The following is a 25,677-nucleotide window of genomic DNA, read 5'->3' on the forward strand; positions in this document are numbered from 1 at the left end:
ACTATTTAAATCCATACATGTGGGCTAAGACTTCTTCATTTTCTTCAAGATGTTTAGCAACAGCCCTCATTAGTGTAGTTTTTCCAGAACCCTAAGATATCAAAAACGCATAAGTTGGATGAGTCTCATTCAAACTTCACCAGATTAAGGTCCAGTAAAGAATAAATGTGGGACTCCAAGTGCATGATAACATACTCATAACATTTAAATAACTTCATAAATTGAGATCACTTTTAGGTAATGCACAAATTCCGCAAATGCACTCATTAAAATAATCAAAGTTTAATTATCAACCACTTGATTTGTCTAAGCAAGTAATTTTACTCAGATTTTCCATTCTTAAACAAAATTGAGCATGCCTATGTATGCTAAAATAACATATATTTAACTTCCAAACAGTACAACAATTAATTTAGTTCAATAAGCAAGCCTGCTAGCTGATGGATAAAGTAGCAAAATCTTCAAATTCATTCATACAATAAAATTACGAGCAAGGAAAGCATTATCAGACCAAACCACTTGGTTCGGTCAATATCGTTCCGTACCGACCACAAATTGGGATGTTTGTGTTCTCGGTACAGGATTTTGCTCGAACCAAGGTAAACCAAACTTTCGATACATATAGATTATCATGATCCTAGGTGGGCACAATACTAAGGCTAGAGACAAGTCGCAGGGCTCAATTACGAACGTGACCCAAACGTGTCTCAGAGACATCGACACTCGACTTGGAATTCCATTTCCAATTTTAATATAAGTATTTTACATTTTCAATGTTGTATTTAGTTAATTTAACATGTATTATATAGTTAAACGATTTCTTAAACATGTAACATAAAAAATTAAGTATATTACATTTAAACATCAAAAACAAAATCACAAAATCCTATTTTCCACTCAAAACTAAGTAAAGAAAGCTTAAAAGCCTTGAAAACAAAAATATAAAAAATATATATTTTTAATATACCAGTGGTATGTTACGGTACCGGCAGGGTACCACACCTATCTCCTAAGGTACACAGTCTAGTACTGAGACTGTGAACTTTGATTATGTGTGGTTGTTAACTTCTTCAAAATTTGAGATCTAGAAGAAACAAAAAGCCTTCAATATATGTCTTTAAAAAGTTAATCATCTGAACAAACTCCAAGCAAGGACCGAAATATGCCTATCTGTAACCTTGGGTCATAGACCAACTCTAATCAAGTTGACATTTTGACCCTTCATGTTAATATTATCCTCATGCATCCACCACTTCATAATATGGCAGATATCAACCGAACAACTCCAACAGCATAGATTGTTTACTTCAGTTGTTAAAATGTATATGAGGTAGTGACGTAGTCTTTAAGATTATGGGTATCATTAGTGTCTATTAGATATAGTTTAAAGAGCACTGCCAAACAAGATTTGCAGATGGCATGTACATCTTCATTAATTTTAGTTTACTGTATTTGAGCTGATAATTTATAGCTTGAATTGAAAAAGAATGATGCAATACAATCATGAAGAGCATATAGCATCAAGAAAAAAATATAGGCTTAATTAGACTAGAGGATTATGGATAGAAAAGAAAGATCTAAGAGAAAATTTTAAAACAGAGGATATAAAAATTTGAAAAGAAAAAAAAATAAAGGGAGAGGAAGATTTCTTACAGAAGGTCCATATATAAGCACGTGTCCTGGGAGAGGAAGATCAAAACTGCTTAACAACTTACTGGAAGATGGAGACAAAAGCACAAATAGACCTGCAAGAAATCCATGAAAAATAAGGAATTCATAATACTAAGACGTTTTTATGCCACATAAATTAATTAAAACAAATTAAATATCAAGTAACTAAGGCAAAATGAAAATGCATACGCTTAATAACATCAGAAACAGCTGTCTCCATCCAGCTTAAAGAAGACAGCGTCAGGCAGAAGTTTCTGTTGAAGCTACTCTCAGCAACAGAATCAAGAGATACAGGGTCACCCAATTCCAACTTTCCAAGTGCCAGTTCTAAGCCATCTAGATCATTACCATTCTTTTTGGTATCAAAGACAAGCTCATAGCTATTCTGTAAATCACGATTCGAAGATTCCTCAGAAGTAATTGTCAACAAATACAGGAGCTCAAGTGCAGATTCTCCCATGCCATTTTCCTTTTCTGATATACCATTCATTTTTTTGCTTCTTAATTTATGATCTATCACTTCAAAGTGAAGCAAGGTTTCGTCTGCCAAAACTACTGAAGTAACATCCACATTACCAGTCTGTGAGGCAATTGCCTTGAGCTGTCCAAGAAGCCATGACTTGATAAGAAACTGCTTAACCAGTGCCATGCGATATTTAGAAACACCATCATCATCTCCATGTACAAGAGTTTCATGAGATAGAGAATTAAGGAGGTCTTCATGATTTGACCAGTCTGTCATATTTCCATCAAGGAACAATCCTGCAGGTGAAGGCACACGTTTGCGACTAAGATGTGTGTAGCCTTCATGATTCTCAAGTCCATTGTTATCATTAGGTTTATTCTTCCTCACTAACTTAAACCGACAAGGAGATAGTGTCATCAAAGCAGTATCCTTCTTCGGACCAATGCAGTATTTCATTACATAAACCCCTGCAAGAGAAAGCAGACTCTTCAATACAGCACTGCAACAAATAAGTGAAAAGGCAAAATTGACAGTAACCCGTAAGATGATTGAAGAACTCGGTGATCCAAAATTAATTTTATCTATACCCTGATCACTGCTAAGTATTGTAGGTTCACTGTGCTGACGAAATAAAATAAGAAAAAGAGAAACAAACCTAAGCATGAAAAGAGGATAACGAAAAGGCCAACAAACTAGTCCTAAAGATCACAAAGCATTTCAGAAGTACTGTTGTAAAACACATTATTCAGTTCTGCATGATAAATGGTGCATATTGTAACATATTTTAGAACAAGATGTCAAGAACTCAAGAAATAGCATTTAAAAAAAAACTGATGGGTGGTTATCAATTCTATCAAGGTCTACCGTACTGCCCCGTATTGATCATACTGTACTCTATAAGGTACCAGTGCTGATACCAAAATTTGGTTCGGTATATGAGCTGAACTAGTCCATATGAGTCCATACCATCCCGTACTACCCAATTTTCAGTGGTACCGTAGCTAGGAGTGAGTACAAAGTGTTGGATGCCTGCCTCGGTGTGGGATACGTACCACACCATACTGATCGTACCGTACCAAACCAATAACATACAAGTACAGTTCTCAGTGCCGGTTTTGTGGACCTTGAATTCTAGAATTATATCAAAGTATATTAATACATTTCAATAGAACATACGAGACTGATACATTTCTTGATGCAATAAAATATGCTAACCAGATAGAGCACCCTGCTCCCACATTCCATCATTAATGACTTTAAAATTGACCGGGCCTGTCTCTTTCCGAACAAAACATGAATCTTTTGATTTTCTTGGCTCTTTAGCTCAGCAATGTATTCTATGTTTAGGGCATTCTCATATCTCTAATGAGCCTACACTTGTTTTTACTGCTTGTATGAAAAAAAGATAGCAAAACTGATAAAAGGGCCATTAGACCTAACCATTGGCATTGTTTGCCAAAATATAAAAATATAAAAATATATACTGAAACTGATATGAGACCAAAATATAAAAATAACAAAGACAATGATGGAAACTCAGATGAATTACCACCCTGTAACAAATTACAGCAAAAATCAATTTGAAAATGACAGGAAAATAAACAATAGTACAACAATTCTTTTGGGTGGTATAACAGCTTAACATAATTTAAGCTTACGACTCAGAAAGCATGTGACAAGTGCTAGAATTGAAGCACGAAACATCCATTTAAGTTTTTCAGCTCCACAATAATTAAGTTGCTAGACAAGAAAAACAGAAGTAGAAGCACTTCTGCTTCATATTGTTTCACAATGATAGTAGTATTGAAAACTTTGCAATCACTTCAGTCAATTCATGGTAGAGTGATATTAACAACTAATACAGCTAAGAAATATGAAGGTTTTAAAGCATAAAAAATTAACATCATATAATGATTTTAACTTTACATACTTACATGAATGTACACCTGCTCCTATAAAAAGACGAAGAGACTGAGGAAGCATAACATGTCCTCTGGCTACTGAGACTGAAAATAAGATACGAACAACTGTATGTCTCACTGCCTCCTTACTAGGTATTAAAACCCCATTACTTCTATCTGTACCAGGAGAATTACTTCCTCTTCTCTGGATAATATCTTTTCCATTCTGCATGATTTCATTTGGTAATCTAGGAAAAATAGTTACTAACTGAAGATTATCAAATGAAAACTTTGAAGCTGTTTCTGGATGTATAAAAACAACCGATGTCAATAGTACCCCCAGTTCAACATCTCCAAATTTAAATCTATGTACATGTCTTTTGTCTGCAGCTTGAACGCGTAGTAGTGCCTTCATCATAAGTTGCTCTTTCACTGAACTTTGCTTCTGGACATCCCGATTGGCATCTGTCCCTTTTGTACGCTTCTTTGGTGCAACAGCTACCTCAGTTCCTGGCACAAGTTGAACTAAAAAACACCAAAGGAAATCAGAGGCAACTTTAACTCAAAAAATAGCAAAGATGCAAGCAGATAACTGATATCTTAGCAGAAATTTCAACGCAGGCATTGTACATGTGAGATTTCAGAAGATCAAGCAATAATAATAAACAGAAAGGACACCAATTAGAACTTAACAAGACACAGAGAGAAAATGCAAAGAAAGACTAACAGCATTAATAGAAAAGGTTACGGAATTAGATGATGATAAGTCTGTTGAGAGGTTTTTTTGGGGAGGGGGGCACAAACTCCAGCAAGCAGAGAAACTTAATACATGTGAAAACCAACAGCAAGAAGGTCAAGGTTCATTCATGAAATTAGGAAAGCACTGGCAAGAGGGAGATGAATCATATCCATATGTATAAGAATCCAGTTGAATCACATAAAATATGTCATATTAGCAATACAACATCCATTTTGTGCAAAAGTCGGTCAGCTTAGTTTCTATAACATGGCCTACCAACCAAAGCACCTCAAGCAGTGTCGATTGATGATTCCTTTCCCAGTGTTCAGTCTCAACCAGCAAGAACAACTATTTTGTGCATCATGAACAATTAAAGCGCAGGTGCATAATCTTGGCTGCAATTAATCACATTTGATAACTAATATAAAACTGCAGGCCTAACATGCTTGCCTTTTGTTGGCACCCTCTTAAGTTACTAAAAGAAGATGCAAATGGGTTTAACTCCATAGGAAACTCGGATTCATCATTGCTTGCTCCCGGTGGCCTTTGTTTCTAACTCTTGCCCCAGACCATGATTTGTACCTACTGATTTGCACTGGAAAGGCAAGCGATGGAGCAAGAAAAGGGCATACAGGAAGGCTTTTTTTTTTTCTCCCAAAGCTTAAGGAGGGCATACAGGAAGGCTTTTTGATATGCCCAGAATTTCAGTTCATGCTTATCATGAGCTCAGCACGGAATGTGAAAAAGCCTTGAATTGATTGTTCAATGGGTGTTAAGTCTTTTTTGGCCCAAGGGATGTCGCAGGGAGACTTTCAATTTTCAAATATATTTGAGACCCAATGGCTCTGCGAGAATTTATATGCAACTTCTCTTACTTTCAATAGAAGCAAAGAATCTGAAAAACTTCCAATATGTTTTGGCCAAGTTACTTAAGTGGGTCATAGTTGGTGTTGTCTCTGGCAGTAGGCATATTTGTGAGGAAGCATTTGATATTTGATTGTGCTATACTGGTGCTTTAGCAAATTGACATAATCAGAAAATTGTGATGATTGAACATTAGTGCAACATACTGTCAACTGCACATGATATTCAGATGGCTCCCTACTGTCGGATGGAGGATATGGTTTAGGGGAAGACATGTTCAGCTAACTTGAAGGCAATGAGTAGCTTTCTAAAAAAGCATTAATGTAGAATTTATTAGCTATATTTGAAAGAATAGGACAAAGCATTAAACAGTTCCATGCAAAAAGTTTAGTTAAATTTTGTGTGCCATGTTCTGTGAAGGCCCTCATCCATTATTAAAGTGTCTGGATGTTTCTTCAGATGCATAAGTATTTCTGACAGGGAAGCAGTTCCTTGATTGTGCTTTCATTTTGCATCAGTGCATTAACTTTAGAAAAAAGTATAGAGACGCAAAAGTTCTATTGAAGGTGGATTTGAAGAAGACATGTTGAAAGGCTGAAAGAAGATGCGGTTAGTATTATGATGAGGTTGAATGTGGGGATAATCTGAGGACAAAAAAACTTTGAGAAGCTTTATGAATAGTACTTGCGAAGCTGAAAGAAGATGCAAATAGTATTATGATCGGGGAATGCTGAACCATGCCGAATCGGCCAGTTCAAGGCGTACCGAACTGAACTAATCAACTACTGGCATGGTTCATCATATAAAATCGATTGATCCCCCATTGTGTAATTCGACGGCTAAAATGCCTCCTCGATCGCAGCTTCAACCCTCCCCCTCAACACCTAAACTTTAATCTACATCTCCGGCGCTTGACGACAAAGTCGAACGATGCCACTACCACAACCAATGAGGCTCTCGAAGCCCCAAGTAGGTCTCTCTTTCTCTTTCGTCTCTCTCTCTCTCTCTCTCTCTCTCTCTCTCTCTCTCTCTCTCTCGCCTCTCCCCCCTCTTCCTCTCTCGGCCTCTCTCTCTCCCTCCCTCTTCCTCACTCCCTCTCCCTCTCCCTCTCCCCCTCCCTCCCTCTCTCCCTCCCTCTTTCTCCCTCTCCCTCTCCCTCTCCCTCTCCCCCTCCCTCCCTCTCTCTCTCCCTCTCTCTCCCTCTCCATCCTTTTGGAGTAGGGGAGGTAGAGAATGAAGCATCAAAACCCCTTTTATTTGCAATTTTCTATTTATAAATTTTGAATTGAAGTTGGCAAACCATTTACCGACTTTAATTCGAAATCTGTAAAAAAACAAAAAAGGGAGCTCAAAAAGCCTCGGAACAGCTTAGTACGGACCCGTACCGTGCCGAACCAGTTATCGGCCAGTACGACCTTCGGTACCGATTTGGCAAATCTTGATTATGATAATAAGGTTGAATGTGAGGATAATCTGGGGACCCAAAAACTTTAAGAATCTTTAGGCAAGGATCTTAGGATTAGTCATGGGCAACGGGCCGTGCCGGGCCGGCCCGACCCAAGCCCTCCGGGCCACGGCGGCACGGCACGAGACGGGCCGTGCCAGGCACGGCCCATCACGGGCTGCCAGACGGGCCGTGCCAGGCACGGCCCGTAACGGGTCCAAACGGGCCATGCCTGGCACGGCCCGTCTGGCAGAAAAATTCTGCCCGTTACGGGCCGTGCCAGGCACGAGACGGGCCGTGCCTGGCACGGCCCGTTTGGACCCGTTACGGGCCGTGCCTGGCATGGCACGGCCCGTCTGGCAGGGGGGAAGAAAATAGCCGTTTTCAACGGCTATTTTTTGGTTTTTTCCCAAAATACCCCTCCCAACAGTCCAAAAACGGCTAATTTGAGGGGTATTTTGGAAAAAAAATTTTGGAGTCCTATAAATATCCCTTTCCTCCCTCATTCTCACCACACCAAACCAACTATTCTCTCCTTCTCTACTACTACTATTTCTCTCTTCTAAAGTGCTCTTCTAGCAATTTAATTTTTAGTTTGCATCTAGCAAGTGTTCAAGTGCTGCACAAGAGAAGGTTCCTGTTGAGAAGAGAAGGTCACTCCTGTTGAGAGCACAAGAGGAAGCTCAGAATCTCGGCTCTACCTCTGCCCTCTGACCCTCTACTCAATTCCTCCTTGTGGTTAGTTTTTTTTTTTGCATTCATCAATTTAGATATGTCATCTTTTGAGGAAAGTCATTTTGGCATTCCTCCTGTTTCTGAAGGAGAAGAAACTAATCCCCAACCCCATGTTCCTAGTTCCTCTAGAACTAGTGAACCGAGTGAAGATCAAACCTCTTCTCGTAAGAGAACTAGTGCTGTATGGAATGAATTTGATAGAATATGGTTGATGGAGTCTGGAAAGCAAAATGTAAAAAATGTGCCAAACTTTATAGTTGTAGTAGTAGTGGGAGAACAGGCCATTTAAAAAGACATCAAGAGAGTCATAGGATGCATGATTCTCATGCTCAAAGTATCCTTAATATACAAAGGGGATCACTTGTAGGTAATTTTGCATATAATCATGAAAATAAAAGAAAATCACTTGTAAAATGAATAGTTAAGGATGAATTACCTTTTAGTTTATGTGAAATCTTTTAATTTTGAAGAATATGTTCAATTAAACCTACAACCTGCTTACAAAAGAACTAATAGGCGTACATTTAGAAGAGTAGCTATGACTAACTTTTTAGCAATGAGACAAACTTTAATTGAAACACTCTCTACTTTAAATGTAAAAATTTTATTAACTTCTGATATTTGGTCAGCATCTGTAGGTAGTAATTGTTTTATTGCCATTACTGCTCATTACATTGATAATGATTGGCAATTAAATAAACGTATTCTTGCTTTTCGTGATTTTGATTTTCCACATTCTGGGCAACAAATTTCAAATGCCATTTATCAAACTGTATGTTCATATAATATTAATGATAAAATTATGTCTATTACTTTTGATAATGCATCTAATAATAATTCTGCGGTTACATTATTAAAAGACTCATTGCATCCCATGTTAAATGGAAATTTATTGCATATTAGATGTGCATGTCATATCTTAAATCTTTCTGTTCAAGCTGGCATGGGCATGATTCAAGATGTGATTTCAAAAATTAGAAATGCAGTTTCTTTTATTCATACTTCAAGATCAAGACTTCAAGAATTTAAGGAACTATGTATAAATCATGGTAAACGTTTTAAAAAAATTTAAACTTGATGTAATTACTCGTTGGAACTCAACATTAGCATGATACATGATGCATACCCATATAAAAACTTATTAAGTGCATATATTAATGATCGTGGATTAGGCTTTACATTGACTGAAACTGATTGGAATAAAGAAAAAATTTTGAAAGATTTTTTGCTTAGTTTTTATAATGCTACTAATGTTCTTTCTGGTATTTATTATCCAACTTCATGTTCATTTTTACAACAAGCATATATAATTAGTCAAAAATTTGCAGAACATAGATATGATGATGTTTTAATGCCTATTATTGAACAAATGGAATCTAAATGGAATGAGTATTGGGACTATACATAACTTAGCTGCTGTATTTGATCCAAGAGTTAAATTGAATGGCGTGCTAATTTTACTTGATGTATACTATGAAAATATGATTCAAGATCCTGAACCTGCTAAAATTGAGGTAAAACAACTTCTTTATGATATTTATGCTATATATGATGAAAAAATTCGTGGATCTAGATTCTCCGTACAAAGCTCTATTTCTTCTTCTAGTAGTTCTCGTTCGTCATCTATTTTTTCATTCATTACACAAAGAAAACACACACATGCTTCAAGTTCTTCTTCATCTTCTTCATCTTTAAGTAGTGAACTAGAATTTTATTTACGAAATGATCTTCAGTCTGCATATGATGAAAATCAAATAGAGAGTCTAGATGTATTATCTTGGTGGAAGAGTGTTAAAAATCAATATCCTGTTATGTCCGCAATTGCACGCGATATTTTAGCTGTGCCGATGTCCACAGTAGCATCGGAATCCGCTTTTAGTGCAGGTCGGCGTGTTCTTGACGAAAAGAGAAGTAGGATGACTGGCGAAACGGTTGAGATGCTTCTCTGCTTCAAAGATTGGTTGGATGCTGAGGCGAGACTTCAAGATAAAGGTGGACATAATACAACATCCTCTGATGATGATGATACAAACACTACTGAATAGTGAATACTGAATCACTGATGATTAGTAAGATTTCTTATTTTTTTATAATTGTACATTTTTATTTTTTTAATTGTTAAAGTGAGTCATCTCTATTTTTTCTCCTTTCTTATTGTATTCTGGAGGTCAGACCAAGGTCCAAACCTCCCTTCATGTACCATTTTGATTTTAATTAATAAACTGGTAGGGGCCTATGCCAAACCCCCCACCATTAAGGTGGCTTTATATTAATAAATCCTTAGTTTTCAATATTTATTAATTTATTAAAAAAAATTATTTTCATTTATTTTAAGGGGGACGGGCCGTGCCTGGCCCGGCCCAGGCCCTTATGGGCCGTGCCGGGCCCAGGCCCGCGGGCCAGAAAGTGGTAACCCAGCCCGGCCCCCTTTAATGGGCCGTACTGGCACGGCCCGCTTTGTGCCGGGCCGTACCGGGCCATGGGCGGCCCGGCCCAGTGCCCATCTCTACTTAGGATATATGAATAGTCCCTATATTCTTATCCATCCTGAAGAAAAATGCAGTAGTTAAACTAAACCCTTCTGATCAAGGTCCGCAAGCTCGGTACCAATTACCGTACTGATACCTTACCAGTTCAGTACAATATAGTTGGTACGAAACTGTATGCATCTTATACCGAAACAACGCTGTAATTATTTTTCTCACTTTTTATCTTGGCACGCCTCGGTATACACCTTGGTATGCCTCGGTACGGGCAATACAAGGCCTGTACCGACCCAAACTTGAGTTTCATACCAGTTTCCACCTGGTACAATATGGTACACTCCATACCAAGCGGTACAAGACGATATGGCAAACCATACTTCTGATCATTTACATAAGTTACTATAACATTAATATTTGAGTAAAATGCTTGTATTTGTTGGCTAAGAAAGATAGAAGTGAAAATTGCAAATAGCAGTATCAAACCTTTAATCAATAATTGTTGTCACTGACATACAAATCAATAAGCTCTTCATGTCATGATTAATAAATAAGTCAAAACTAAAACATCAAAGTCTCATTTATATCCCCGTATAACGGTCTTTGAGCACATAATTAGAATCCCCTTACCTACCGATTTCTTAGGAGAAGTTGAAACAACAAGAAACTCCACAACAGTATGCCCACGCAACCACAAAGGAAATCTCATTCCCTCATAGACAATACCGACCTGTATTTAATAACAAAACACATTATCATATTTATCAAAAAAAATGTTATCATGAAATTGAAGCAAAGTGAAATAAATAAATAGATAAAACAGAATAAGTGGTAAAATTGAGTTATACAAAGAATAGAAATGTGGCTGCCACTTTGGCATTCATTCATTAAAGGCCAGTTAGGTGTGTGCGGAGATGGTTGGTTTTTTGGGTGTTCTATGCCTCCCACAAAATCCACGGACATATTGTTAAAAAAAAAAAAAAGCCATCTCCAAGTTAAGACAAAGAACAACATAATATGATGCATTACCAACAGCCATGAATGCGAATATTTCCACCATGCCTTTTGGTAATTCTACTGAGTTTGTTAATCTTCAAGTTATAGTGTCAATAAGGAGACAATTGTTAAAAGAAGGAAAAAATGGTTAACTATTCTTAAAATTTCTATAACAACAAACTTCATTTCACACTAAGATATGCATTTAATATGTAATAAGGTCATTCTATATACACCTGATCCTGACAGAAAGTTTCACTTTCTTTTGTTAAAACTCAAAACTAAATATTGGAGAACCTATATGAACTGCAAAATTGAAACTCATAATGTACCTTTGCATTGATAGCTAAATAAAATTTTAATTTTCGACATGTAATGTCAACAAAATTGAAACTTTCTATTAGCGAGGAATCTATATAGAGAGGACTGACCTTGTAATAAATTAAATGCATATCCTAGTGTAAATGAAGTGTTATGGGCATCTTAAGAATAGAGAAACAGTTTGTTCAGACATTTTTAGTGAAGTAGGAAATGTTCGACAACCTCACTTGGTCATTTGTGTATTTGAACACTTTAAGAGCTTAAAACTAACACATATTATTATATTCAGTAGAGAGTGCTGGTAATCTAGAATTCATTATGAGAGTTGGCCTACAAAAAAAGAAGACGTAGGAACTCTGCTACTGTATCCATAGGCTGCTAAATTTGCTCTTCTAACCTGAAGACTTTATGTCCGACATTAGCTACATCATACGAGCATATTTAGTTGCAATCACTAAAATTAAAAAGTCTCCATGAGCTCATCAGGAAATGGTATTACAACCTGATTGGCAAGCTTTTTTTTTTCCTATGGTCATGAGTCCCAAACAATGTTGTATGTAGAAGAGAATTAAAGGACACGCTAGAGTCAAATAGAGTGAGACAAGGAGAAAGGTTGTAAGAAGAATCTTGCAACTTTGATTTATTGATTTTAGGATGCCGGGATTATTCTTTTCTTATCAAAATAACTAGCACGAAACTCATTTTAGCGGATTTCTTCAGAAAAATCTGAAGCCTAATATCTTCATTTGAGACTCCATGGTAAGAAATTTACTCCTACCTGTTAATGATATTCAATCTTGGAAGCTCCTCGGCCCTCATTCTTAATAAGTCAAGTTAGAAGAGTTTACGTAAGATAATTGAATGTTTTCTCTCCAGTTTCCATGCAACACACACAAAGATGCACACGTACAGACACAAATTCATTCATTACATGTGTACATACATTGTACATGTTTACTTATGTACATATATATACATATATTTTGTCATTAGACTTCTTCCTGTTATTCAAAGAATTAGATGCCCAAAAAAAAGCAGCTCTACAAGTTTATTAATGTGCTAATACATAGCATCACATCTATGAACAGAAAATTAATCTTGCTGTCTAAAAAGTTCATAATAACACATTCAGAGACACAAGCACACATTCATTCATTCATTTATTCGTACATATAAATACGCACACATGCACACACACACATATATTTATGTATGTATATACATACATACATACATATACACCTTTTGTTTTTATTGTTTAGACTTGCGTGCTATTCAAAGAACTAGCTATCAAAGCAAACTAACAGGTCAACAATATTGTTTAAGTGCCAGTATGTAGCAGCACATCTATGAAAAGAAAATTGAATCTTCATGTCTTATAGACTAATAATAAAATTTTCATGTCTTATAAATTAATAATAACACAAAAAAACAGAGAACTATTGTTTTCATTAAGTAAAATGACTAGTGAATTTTAATTTCAAGCAGCAACAAAATCGTACATGGAAAAAGATGTGTCATACAAGATGAAGATATTTGAAAAAAGCCATACTTAATCAAGTTGTCGCCAGTGTGGCCAGAACTCTTTATTTCCATATCAACTGGCTTAAAAATCCTCTGACCCTCGAGATAATACTAATCTCTAAGCTGATATCATTTTCAGAAGTTTGAAAAGATAAAAAGCTAGAAGATTTTAAATGTCTTTCCAATAAGAATAGAAAAGGGACTGACTTGATTTCAATACAAGAAATTTTGTTGCAAATTGCATCTTCACCAAAACCAGGAAAAAAATGTTTTACTAGGAAATGTTTGGAAAGTAAGGTATAGTTTTTCAGAAAGTACCATATTTAACTGCTGCATTGCTTCTACATGAGACAATCACAAAGTCTAGCTATTTAACAGAGAACAGTGCTGGTATATTAGTTAGAGTAGCTCTTTCAAACGGCTGCATTAATCAAAGCGCCATTGTGGCGCATACATGCCTAAGTATATAATTACAAGTAACAACAGATCTGATTGTAGCTTGACATACAAATAAAACAATAATATAGCAAAACTCAGTATACCTGTTTCAATATAGCCTCTTCAGCGAGCTCTGAGTTAAGCTCCAAAATTTCCCAGTCATCCTCAGTGTTAGGCTCTACAGTAACAAAAGCAGCTTTTGGTGGATTGGCAACTGCTTTTACTTGCACTTTGATGCGATCAGGCAAAGAAATAGACTCCGACAATTGTTGGGCAACCTGGGAAAAAAAATTAACATCGTAAAAGCTATGCAATTAGAAACAGGGATCCACACATTCTTGCCTTTCGAGTTATCAAAAAAAAAAAACTGTTTGCAGCTAGACTAAGGGACATTTCTCACACATGCTAACTTGGAAGAAATAATATGTAACCAAGAAACCTTTAACAATGACAACAAAAAGAAAAACAACGTGCAAAATCATTAAGCAATTTATGCATTCACATGGGAAAACTTCACAGGCTAATGAATAAACAAGCAAATCCATATATTGAATATTTCATCTAAGAAATTGGTCGCTTGTATTCATAAAGAATAAGAATTCAAGAGGAAATGAAGAAAAGAAAAGAAAATGACTCGTTCAACAGAAGCCGGTTGGGAATTACGAAAAAAAAATCCCTTTAAAAAACGAATGAATTTAACTCACTAAATTGAAAAGGTGCCTTCTTTTAAAGGAATTCATATGCCAATAACTTAATTACATTCTTTTTTTCTTTTATGAAGCAATAAAGATACTTATTAAGCAAAAAATTCAAATAGAAGGCACTTTGAAATCATAAAAATGAAATAAGAATTAACGATAAAAGTTCCATATCTTGCAGGAAGCTACGGAAAAATTCCCACTCGACCTGCAGTACCCGCAGGGAAACCACTTTGTCCCAACCGGAACTACCCACAAAAACTTCAATTGCCATGAATCAAACCAAAATTACTCACAAAAAGGACAGCCAATACCTCGATTGCTGATGACTTAGAAGCGGAGCCGGACCACGCCACGTTCCAGTGATCTCCTGAACGAGATCGGAGATCGAGCGCGAGGAACGAAGGGAGGAAGCCTCCTCTGGTCGATTCGAGGGTGTGGATGAATGGGAGAGGGAGAGAGACGAAGCAGCTCTCGACGCCCACCACCACCCTCACTTCGAGCTCCATCGAATCCCCTCTCTTTCTCTCACTTTGGCCCCAAAAGTAGAACCTTTTATAGCTTCGAGGGAAAGGGTGGGGCGAGAGATAGAGGGAGAGGCGAGGTTGGGAACGGTCTTCGTCCTTGTGATTTCCTGATGCAGCGAAGACGGATGGAGGCGGGGCTGCAGAGGTCAGGTCGCAATGGAGATTGGAGGTTTCTTGGTAGTATCAAGGGATGTTTTAGCCGTCTGATGCTGTCCACTGTCAACGTTGACCAATCTTTATTCAATTTACGGATTTGTTTGTTTGGAGTCCGGCAATTTATAGGAATCCTTTATCTAAAAAGATAATCATACAAAAAACAAATTTTATCACATCTAATTGTTACAAAATTTCACCAAAAAAATAATATATAAAAAAATTATTATATTATTAAAGATAATTTTATATATAAATATTATAAAATTTTTAATAATATTCTTAAATTGATAAATCAGGTATTGATATTTTTCATTCAACCTATCTGTTGACCAACTATGTCTCAAGATTACCGAAATCGCCGTTTCAAATATTGAAATCTAATTATATAAGTTTATAAATATTTTTAAATTAATCATACAAAAATTAAAAAATATCTTTCATATTATAAATAAATATTAATATATTTTTAGTATATTAATAAATATATTAAAGAAATTATAAATACATTTATTAAGCAATAAATATATTAATTATTAATAAATCCAATGTTAGATTTTTTTAATAACTAATCAACATAAATTAATTATTTATTACTAATTATTATTCATCGATAAATATATTAATTAATAAATTCAATTCAAGTATCGATATTAATAATATTTATCAATAATGGTATTAATATTCTAATATATTGATTATAATAAAGTAAATCATAATAAATTAATTTATTAAACTAATTATGATAAATAATTACTAAATATATTACATGTAATAAATATTAAAAAATTAATAAATATATTATGAAATTTTGTATATTTATGAATAGTAATTATTAATGTATCTTTATTATATTATAATCATATATTAATTATAAATATCAATATATATTAATTATAATAATTAGTATAAATAACTAATACAAATATATAATTTTAATATACTAACTATATATGATATTCATATTAACAATATATTTAATAATTTTACATATATAAATATCTATGATAATTAATATATAATAATTATATGCTATTATTAATATTTTATTTTTATAAAAAATTAATATAATATATTAATTGATGGGGGCAAAATGGATCGTCCTACTCACGACAAGGGATCATCCCATTCCAGCCGGGCAGACTTCAGCATCGACCAGGCCAGACCTTGGTCCTGCTAAAAGCCAGTCCGGACCTCGATCCTGCTAAGAGCCAATCCGGACCTCGGTCCTGCTAAGAGCCAGTCCGACCTCGGACTTCGCCGAAGGCTCAGCCGACCTCGACCGAATTTCTCTGCTGCTACGACTTGCAACAACCTCCTCTGATGCTTATAATGATATCCCAGGCCCGAGCTTAAGGCGTCCTGTTGCATCGATTGCAAGCCAAAGAGCTCCTTCGACCATAGGACTATACGACGACGCACCCCGGCCCAACTTGGGGCGCCCTTATATTCGCCAACGCACCCCAGCCGAGCTCAGGGCGCCTTTATATTCGCCGACACGCCCCGACCCGAGCTCGAGGCGCCCTTATACTTGACAACGTGCCCCGGCGGAGCTCGAGACGCCCTTGATATTCGACGACGCACCCCGGTCAAGTTCGGGGCGCCCTATCCAACAATGTGCTCCAACCCTCAAGCTCAGGGCACCCTACCGAACAAACCCCAGCATCAAGAAGGCTAGGCCAACCTTAACACCCGCCAAGCCGACCTTATTAAACATATGTCGCGGCCCCCGAGCGAGCCCGACCTCAACGCCTACTGGGCCGACCTCGCCGAGTATATGATGCGACCTCTCACCGAGCTCGACCTCGCCTACGACCGCATCCACGTACGTGCCCACGCCCCCATACGTGGTCGTACGTTACAACTTCACCGCACTATGCTTTGCTTGCTAGCCAACGACAACCAAAGACGACACCATGCTGCTCCAACGATACCCTGCCACACCTATCAACGCCTTACCGTTTACAAGAACGGCCTACACCATGCGTCTCAAGCAAGCTCTAGCTGCGTGCCATCTGATTAAAAGCCATCTCCTCCTATGATGTGGATGGCCATACCTCCGCCACTTGGAACCTCTATGAGGATCATAAATAGCCCCATCAGGTAATGCCTAAAGGACTTTTGGACCAAGTAAGATCCACTCTAACTTGAGCGTCGGAGGGCCCTCACCGGAACCACCGGTGAGGCTTTGTGTAGATACGCTGTCGCATGGGAGGTGGCTCTCCTTTCTCCGCTCCGGTCGGCAGCTCCCTCGACTCCCTCGGCTTGGTCGCCCTCGGGCCAAATTTGAACTACAACATTAATTATAATATATATCAATATATAAATATATTTTGATATATATTAAAAAGTATATTGATATAATATATAATGTGTAATATATATTAATATAAATTAATTATATAATGTAATTAATATGATATTAATTAGGGGTGGAAAAATATGATCCGATTCGCCAACCCGATCCGTGTTCGACCCGCCATAAATATGTTTGGATTTGGCCTAAACAGGTTCGGATCGTAAACAGGTTGACCCGTTTAACCTGTTTATTAATTGGGTCGGATACATATTTTACATGTCTGACTCGTTTAACCCGTTTAATCTATTTAATATATGGGCCTCATTGGGCTTGATATCCTTAGGCTAACGATTCCAAGATCCAAGGCTCGGAGCGAAAGATCACCAGATGAAAACCTTAACTAAAAGAAGAGAAACCCTAGAGCCCCCAGGCTCTTTCCCTCTTTCCCTCCTCCATCTCCCCCTCTCTTCCCTCAACTGTCGAGCCGCTGAAGGTCTCCTTCTGGCTGTCACCCCTCTATCGAAGACCAGAGCCGACCATTGCATCCCTCTGCCGATTGCCGGTACTGTCGTCCCTTCAGATTTGACCTTTTCGTGGGATTTGACCTCAGTCCCCTCAGATTCGACGAACAAACGAGCGGAATAGAGGAAGAGAAGATATCGGATCTCCTTGGGTTTTGAGAGGAGGATGGGACGAAGAAGGAGAAGCAGAAGATCCAGGGACGCCAGACCTTCGATGATGCCAAGGAGGTCGATGAGTAGGGACTCGACGACGACGACGGTGCCGCCGGCATCGGGGTCGGAGGATTTCATTGAGATCCGGAGGGTCGTCGGAGGAGCGGAGGAGGGAGTGGTGGCCGCGGAGGGAGACGCGGGGGTCGACGGCCCAAAGTTTGCCGCAGTTGGGGTCGTGGGACCTTCCGAGGCAGAGCTTCTGGGAGGTGGGTGGCGGCCGCCGGCAGCGGACGGAGGGGGAGGCAGATAAAGTGGGAAAGGCAGCATCTTTGGGGATGGAAGGGTGAGGAAGGAGGTCTTGGAGGAGAGGGATGAGGGGAGAACGGGGAGGGGAGGGGGTCGAGTCGGGTAAGGGTTTCTCTGGCCAACCTCTCCGACCTCTACCTCAACGTCAACAACCTCTCTGGCCGTATTCCTGTAGAGATCGGCAAAATGGCGAGCCTCCAAGGTGAGTTCGGAGCCGAGAGAAGGTAGTGAGTTAAAATAACCCCAAAAAAAAAATTATATATAAAAAAGGGATAGAATAGTCCTTTAAAATTGATATAAGGGATAAAATTGGAAGGAATCAAAAGTTAATGGCATAATAGTAGATATGTTGAAGTGTTAGGGGCAAAATGGGAATTTAATAATATTAAACAAAGGGTGAATAGTGCTTGATGTGACTTAATTAGGGGGTTTGGTGCTGTGTCCGTGGAATGAAACAGAGAAGGAGACGGGGAGTCTCAGGCGGTGGAATCAAACAGAAAGGAAGAAAAAAAAGAGAAGAAGAAGAAGAAGAAAGAAGAAGGGAAGGGGATTCGAGGTGGAAGGGAGCACCGGTTGCGCTGCCAGCTGAAGGAAAAAGCGTAGGTCTCCTTCCCCTCTATGCAAGGACCTCGATTTTTCGAAAAGAAAAAGGTAAATACCCGTCCCTACCTAGTATTCTAAAGAAATTAGGCTATACAAAGGGTGGATTTGGTCTTGAGAGGTTAGATAGAAGTGGTTAAAGGAGAGGAAATCAGATTTCGACAAGTTTTTCCGAGGCTGCGGAAAAACTGTATCGAAGTCCCAACTTCGGTGAATTATTTCGGAGGTCAATCGGCCTCCGATGGTGATGCATGTTACTATTCTGGAAATCCCTATGAGTGTAGAATGTTAAGTAAAAATTTTATTAAGTTTGGAGTTTGGTATGAGGTTCAAATCCGGGATGAAGTAACCAGAGGTCAGTCCGGATTACTGTTCATTCGAGATGAAAAAAAGTGAGAAAAATGATGGGAGTCACCTCAAAACACGCCGGAGTCGACTCAGGGTCAACTAGAGTCGACTCGGGGCAGATTGGGGTCGACTCATGCCTCAGAGGGGTCGACTCTCTCTAAGAGTCCAGAAAATGAAGTTTTGCGGCTCTGTGGTCGGGGTCGACTCATGGAATCAGGGGTCGACTCACGTGGGGTCGACTCACGTGGGGTCAACTCATGAGGTTGGGGTCGACTCACACTTCAGTAAAATTTTTAGTGAAGGTGGATTTTGACTCTTTCTCGCACCTTGACCCTATAGTAGTGGCCTAAGGTGTGTGTGTGTGTGTGATGTTTTTGCATCATAATACATATAAGGGAAAGATTAATTGATAGGAAAAAGGAAAAAAAAAGAATTTAGAAAAGAGGGAAGTTGAATCAATTAAAGTTTCCTATATTTATGATTGGCACGTAGATTATGACCCTTGATACAAGACTAAATGTATTGTAAATGCATGTCACAGTTGGACAAGAAGCTAGGAAACCAGAGGAAGAAGTCTCCCACCGCCTACTGTAGATTTTGAAGGTGTATCAGGACCGTACCGGATTGGCAGGTGAGTGGGAGTCATATACTTTGCACCATGAGCATTCTTAATTTATTTTCATGAATATCGCCAAGTGTGAATTGATTCCACTTGTGCGTATTGATTGATATTGTAGTAGATTTTTCTATAATCTTGTTTCTCCATGCTTGATTATCTTGTGCATGCATGTGAGGAAACATTGAGAGGAATTACAAGGGGTAGAAGAGTAGTCAAATTGGTTTCGAATTGTAAAATGACTTCTTTTGTAAATTAATTTTATTTCCTCTATTTCGAAAACTTGTAGAGCCTTTTCAGTGGTATATTGAGTTGCATTGCACTCCCATGATTCCTCACTTCCAACCCTGATGTTAGTTATGATTGGGTCGTGGCCGAGTGAGTGGTAGTCTTGATTATGCTCCTTTTTAGTAGAGTATTGGGAGGGTGCATTATGGCATTTATGCATGGCTTGGCAGTATCTACAGGACACCTATAGTCGATGGGGTTAGACATCGGCCTGTGTGCACATAGTAGCCTTCTGGGTGGACGGAGCCCAGTCCCTTCCTAGGGAGGACACGACCCTAGTCGTAGGATCGGCCGGTCCTACGACTTATATTCTGCTTATCGCCGAGCATAGTAAGACCCCGCGAGGTGCAGTATGGCTTTCCGCGAATATAGAATTTCCGCGAGGTGCCATTTAGTATTCAGATGTGAGATGAATCTCACGATTTTCTATGAATTTCTGTTCTGGATACTGGCCAGCATTTACATGATCAATGTGGTGTCTTATTCTGCATATGCATGTGATAGTAGGAAGTTGTTGTGGTTCGTCTGGAGCGTAAGACCCACCTTCCGATAGCTGTCTAGTGATGATTTCGCATATTGACATCCTGATTTACACATTTCAGTGTTATGATCTGTTGAGCATATTGATGATGTATCATTAATGTTTATTTGATTATTCTATATATGCTCCAGATGAGTTGATTGTGATTGTGGTGATACTATGATGATTTACTCCATATTTCTTATGTTGAGTTATGTGTATCCTATTATTGATGACTGCTCATATATTCTTGAGATTTCACCTCGAGCCATGATTATATCTTGTCTCATGTGCATAGTACTCTCTACTCCACTCACTGAGTATTCATATACTCACTCCCTAGTTTGGTGTTTTTGATTTCAGAACAGTTGTTGTATAGAGAGGAGTAGGGTTAGAGATTGCCTGCTAGCTGTGCCGCTCCATAGTATAATGTAGATAGAGGTTTATATATTTTGGTGTATTATAAACCTTCTGTTGTATATAGTGTATAGTTACAGTCATAGATCCTGTTGTAGATATGGGTTGACCATGGAAGGATTGGAAAGCAGGTATATATATATGTGCAGATCAGTTGTGTGTCTGTGATAATGTATTGCTATATATTGTTCAGGTTTATTATGCGACAGATTATGTGATTGCTGTTTTGACAGGTAGTGTTGTATGTATTGAGATAATCCTGATAGGTCAATATAGAAAAGGTGATCATTTTGTGCATGTATCATGGCAAAATTTTCAGAATTTATTGATGATCGATAGGTAGTAGGGTTCTACGTGGTGGCTGGTGGCCTTATGCCTACCCGCACCCTAGGACCGTCGCGGTAGCCCGCCGGAACGGGGCGGGGGTCGTGACAAAGCTTGGTATCAGAGAAAAGGTTATGAAGAGTCATGTCAGAGCAATAGGGTGAGTCAGGATTAAGTATAGGATTATACTATGGAGCATAGGATTTTTCTATATGTTATTTTATGAGTCATTTATAATTCAGTAAAATATATTTGGGGATGAGACTTAAGAGTTCTTTTTTTCGACTCTTTTAGAGATATATAAAGAATACCTCGAAGGAGAGGATCTGCTCGTCCTGAAAGGAGGATGGAGCCAGATATAGCATTGGATGCGGGTTCCGCACATGTCGAGCCCCAAAGAGAAAAATATCCTCCTGCAAACAAACGGAGAGTTGATGATCAAGAAGAGGTAGGAAGTAGAGATCCACTGGTAGAACAATTTTTGGCGGAGAATCAGGCTTTAAGAGAGCAGATTGCTTGAGGAAAGCCTCCTGCCCCGTCAGCGGCATTTATCCCACCTCCTGCACCTGTGCCGAGAAGTATGGCCAGGCGGGCTCTGGATGATGAGGGGATTTCTGTACAGGACTTTCTGAGGCTCAGAACCCCGAAATTTAAGGGGGAAGAAAGTGAAGATCCTCAGAGATTCCTGGAGGAAACAGAGAAGATGATTTGGAGACTGCCTTGTTCTGATGCAAGGGCCATAGAGCTTGTAGGGCTCACTATGAAAGAAGATGCCTGAGACTGGTACCAGAGGCACATGGAGGACAGATTGTACAGTAGGAATCCTCCAACCTGGGAAGAGTTCAGGGAAGCAGTAATGGATGAGTTCTTATCTCCGGCCGAGAGGTAGAATCGGGCTCTTCAGTTTGAGAGGCTGAAGTAGATGCCCAGAATGAGCGTATTTGAGTACGCTCGTGAGTTCACTAGATTGGGGAAGTATGCTCCTTACATCATCCCCACTGAAGCTGCCAGGATAGAAAGATTCAGGCGGGGCCTGATTTCCCCGCTGTATAATACAGTGCTGGCAGTAGAGGTCCCCACCTTGTCCAGGCTGATTGATAAAGCAAAACAGTGGGAGATCAGAAACAAAGAGGAAAGAGCTAAAAGAGAATAGAGGAAAATGAGTATAGGGAAAGGGCAAAGCAGCAGATGTAGATCTGAGGGAGCAAGTCTCCCGGAGGGCTCGATGGAGCAGTCTGTACGCTCAGCTCCACCTGCCCCACGTAAGAGAAAATGGAGGAAAAGAGGTCGATCACAAGATACTTTTCTACCATCAGTACCTCGTCCTCTAGTCATTATGGCTAGAACTGAATCCGGGTTCCAATCATGGCCAGTGTGTGGCATATGTGGGAAGCAGCACCCTGGCAGATGCAGAATGAGTCAGGAAGTGTGCTACAGATGTGGACAGCTAGGTCATTTTGCTAGAGAATGCCCGCAGGGTGCCACCCAGCAGTTTGTACCTTTGACATCCTACCCTTCTGTGCAGATGGACAGGCCTAGTAGTAGGGGGCCTGTAGGCAGAGGCAGAGGTCATGCACAAACATCACAGCAGAGTGCTGGACCATCTCAACTGTCAGCTCCCGTAGGCAGAGGATAAAGAAGGGTGTTCACAGTAAACCCACAGGAGGTACAGACGTCGAACGCAGCTGTGACAGGTATACTCCTCATTGATAAGATTAAAACTAGAGTACTGTTTGATTCTGGAGCAACCCATTCTTTTATATCCCCTTATTTTGCTAAGAAGTTAGCTAAGGATAAAATATTAATGCATATTCTCTTAGCTATTAGTACACCTGTAGGGGATAGTATAGAAGCGAAGTATGTGTATCCTACCTGTGTAGTAGAGATAGAAGGTAAAATACTCCCAATTGATTTGATTCCCAATACCACACCGAGCAGAAAAGCTTCTGGTAGTATTGCTGCTCTACTCACCTCCGGAAAAAAAAAGCTAATGTTGTGGTAGATACACCGAGCAGAATATGAAGAGCAGATACTCTCACCCCTTTGAGTAATCAGGTAATTTACTTTTTTAAATTCGAGGACGAATTTTATATAAGGAGGGAGGATGTAATAACCCCAAAAAAAAATTTTATATATAAAAAAGGGATAGAATAGTCCTTTAAAATTGATATAAGGGGTAAAATTGGAAGAAATCAAAAGTTAATGGCATAACAGTAGATATGTTGAAGTGTTATGGGCAAAATGAGAATTTAATAATATTAAACAAAGGATGAATAGTGCTTGATGTGACTTAATTAGGGGGTTTGGTGTTGTGTCCATGGAATGAAACAGAGAAGGAGACGGGGAGTCTCAGGCAGTGGAATCAAACAGAAAGGAAGAAAAAAAAAAGAGAAGAAGAAGAAGAAGAAGAAAGAAGAAGGGAAGGGGATTCAAGGTGGAAGGGAGCCCCGGTTGCGCTGCCAGCTGAAGAAAAAAGCGTAGGTCTCCTTCCCTTTATGCAAGGACCTCGATTTTTCGAAAAGAAAAAGGTAAATACCCGTCCCTACCTAGTATTCTAAAGAAATTAGGCTATACAAAGGGTGGATTTGGTCTTGAGAGGTTAGATAGAAGTGGTTAAAGGAGAGGAGATCGGATTTCGACAAGTTTTTCCGAGGCTGCGGAAAAATTGTGTCGAAGTTCCAACTTCGGTGAATTATTTTGGAGGTCAATCGGTCTTCGATGGTGATGCATATTACCATTCTGGAAATCCCTATGAGTGTAGAATGTTAGATAAAAATTTTATTAAGTTTGGAGTTTGGTATGAGGTTCAAATCCGAGATGAAGTAACCAGAGGTCAGTCCAGGTTACTGTTTATCCGAGATGAAAAAAGTGAGAAAAATGATGGGAGTCGCCTCAAAATGCGCCAGAGTCGACTCGGGGTCAACTAGAGTCGACTCGGGGCAGATTGGGGTCGACTCACGAGGTTAGGGGTCGACTCTCTCTGAGAGTCCAGAAAATGAAGTTTTGCGGCTCTGTGGTCGGGGTTGACTCATGGAATCAGAGGTCGACTCACGTGGGGTCGACTCATGAGGTTGGGGTCGATTCACGCTTTAGTAAAATTTTTAGTGAAAGTGGATTTTGACTCTTTCTCGCATCTTGACCCTATAGTAGTGGCCTAAGGTGTGTGTGTGTGATGTTTTTGCATCATAATACATATAAGGAAAAGATTAATTGATATGAAAAAGGAAAAAAAAGAAAGGATTTAGAAAAGGGGGGAGTTGAATCAATTAAAGTTTCCTACATTTATGATTGGCACGTAGATTATGGCCCTTGATACAAGACTAAATGTATTGTAAATGCATGTCACAGTTAGGCAAGAAGCTAGGAAACCAGAGAAAGAAGTCTCCCACCGCCTATTGTAGATTTTGAAGGTGTATCAGGACCGTGCCAGATTGACAGGTGAGTGGGAGTCATATACTTTGCACTATGAGCATTCTTAATTCATTTTCATGAATATCTTCAAGTGTGAATTGATTCCACTTGTGCATATTGATTGATATTGTAGTAGATTCCTCTATAATCTTATTTCTCCATGTTTGATTATCTTGTGCATGCATGTGAGGGAACATTGAGAAGAATAATAAGGGGTAGAAGAGTAGTCAAATTGGTTCCGAATTGTAAAATGACTTCTTTTGTAAATTGATTTCATTTTCTCTATTTCAAAGACTTGTAGAGCCTTTTTCATTGGTATATTGAGTTGCATTGCACTCCCATGATTCCTCACTCCCAACCCTGATGTTAGTTATGATTGGGTCGTGGCCGAGTGAGTGGTAGTCTTGATTATGCTTCTTTTTTAGTAGAGTATTGGGAGGGTGCATTATAGCATTTATGAATGGCTTGGCAGTATCTACAGGACACCTATAGTCGATGGGGTTAGACATCGGCCTGTGTGCACATAGTAGCCTTCTAGATGGGCGGAGCCCAGTTCCTTCCTAGGGGGACACGGCCCTAATTGTAGGATCGGCCGGTCCTACGACTTATATTCTGCTTGTCGCCGGGCATAGTAAGACCCTGCGAGGTGCAGTATGGCTTTCCGCGGATGTAGAATTCCTGCGAGGTGCCATGCATGTGATAGTAGGAAGTTGTTGTGGTTTGCATGGGGCGTAAGACCCACCTCCCGATAGCTGTCTAGTGATTTTTTCGCATATTGACACCCTGATTTACACATTTCAGTGTTATGATCTATTGAGCATATTCATGATGTATCATTCATGTTTATTTGATTATTCTATATATGCTTCAGATGAGTTGATTGTGATGTTGGATTGTGGAGCCTGATCCATTTT

General features: G+C 39.0%; 1 protein-coding gene across 8 annotated transcripts in view; it reads right to left on the reverse strand.

The window, feature by feature from the left end:
- The window catches only part of PEX1 (peroxisome 1), a 42,882-nt gene extending 27,905 nt beyond the window's left edge, over window positions 1-14,977 (reverse strand). For 4 of the 8 annotated variants that reach the window (XR_015973151.2, XR_015973150.2, XR_015973149.2 and 1 more), the window contains exons 1-7: window positions 14,595-14,972; window positions 13,687-13,860; window positions 10,938-11,033; window positions 4,072-4,563; window positions 1,861-2,604; window positions 1,654-1,745; window positions 18-91 (exon numbers count right to left, since the gene is read on the reverse strand). Coding sequence is in view for 2 of the 8 variants with exons in the window: in XM_026809352.4 (XP_026665153.4) it covers window positions 18-91; window positions 1,654-1,745; window positions 1,861-2,604; window positions 4,072-4,456 (1,295 nt within the window). In the remaining 6 variants the exon portion in view is untranslated. Of the gene's footprint in view, window positions 1-17; window positions 92-1,653; window positions 1,746-1,860; window positions 2,605-4,071; window positions 4,564-10,933; window positions 11,034-13,686; window positions 13,861-14,594 lie in introns of all 8 variants that reach the window. The other 4 variants (XR_005508370.3, XR_005508369.3, XR_015973148.2 and 1 more) reach the window with 3 other exon arrangements.
- Between the last annotated feature and the right edge of the window lie 10,700 nt (window positions 14,978-25,677).

This window comes from Phoenix dactylifera, chromosome 14 (assembly GCF_051530095.1).
Source record: "Phoenix dactylifera cultivar Ajwa chromosome 14, Ajwa_hap1_PhDact_Kaust_v1.1, whole genome shotgun sequence".
NCBI classification, from domain to species: domain Eukaryota; kingdom Viridiplantae; phylum Streptophyta; class Magnoliopsida; order Arecales; family Arecaceae; genus Phoenix; species Phoenix dactylifera.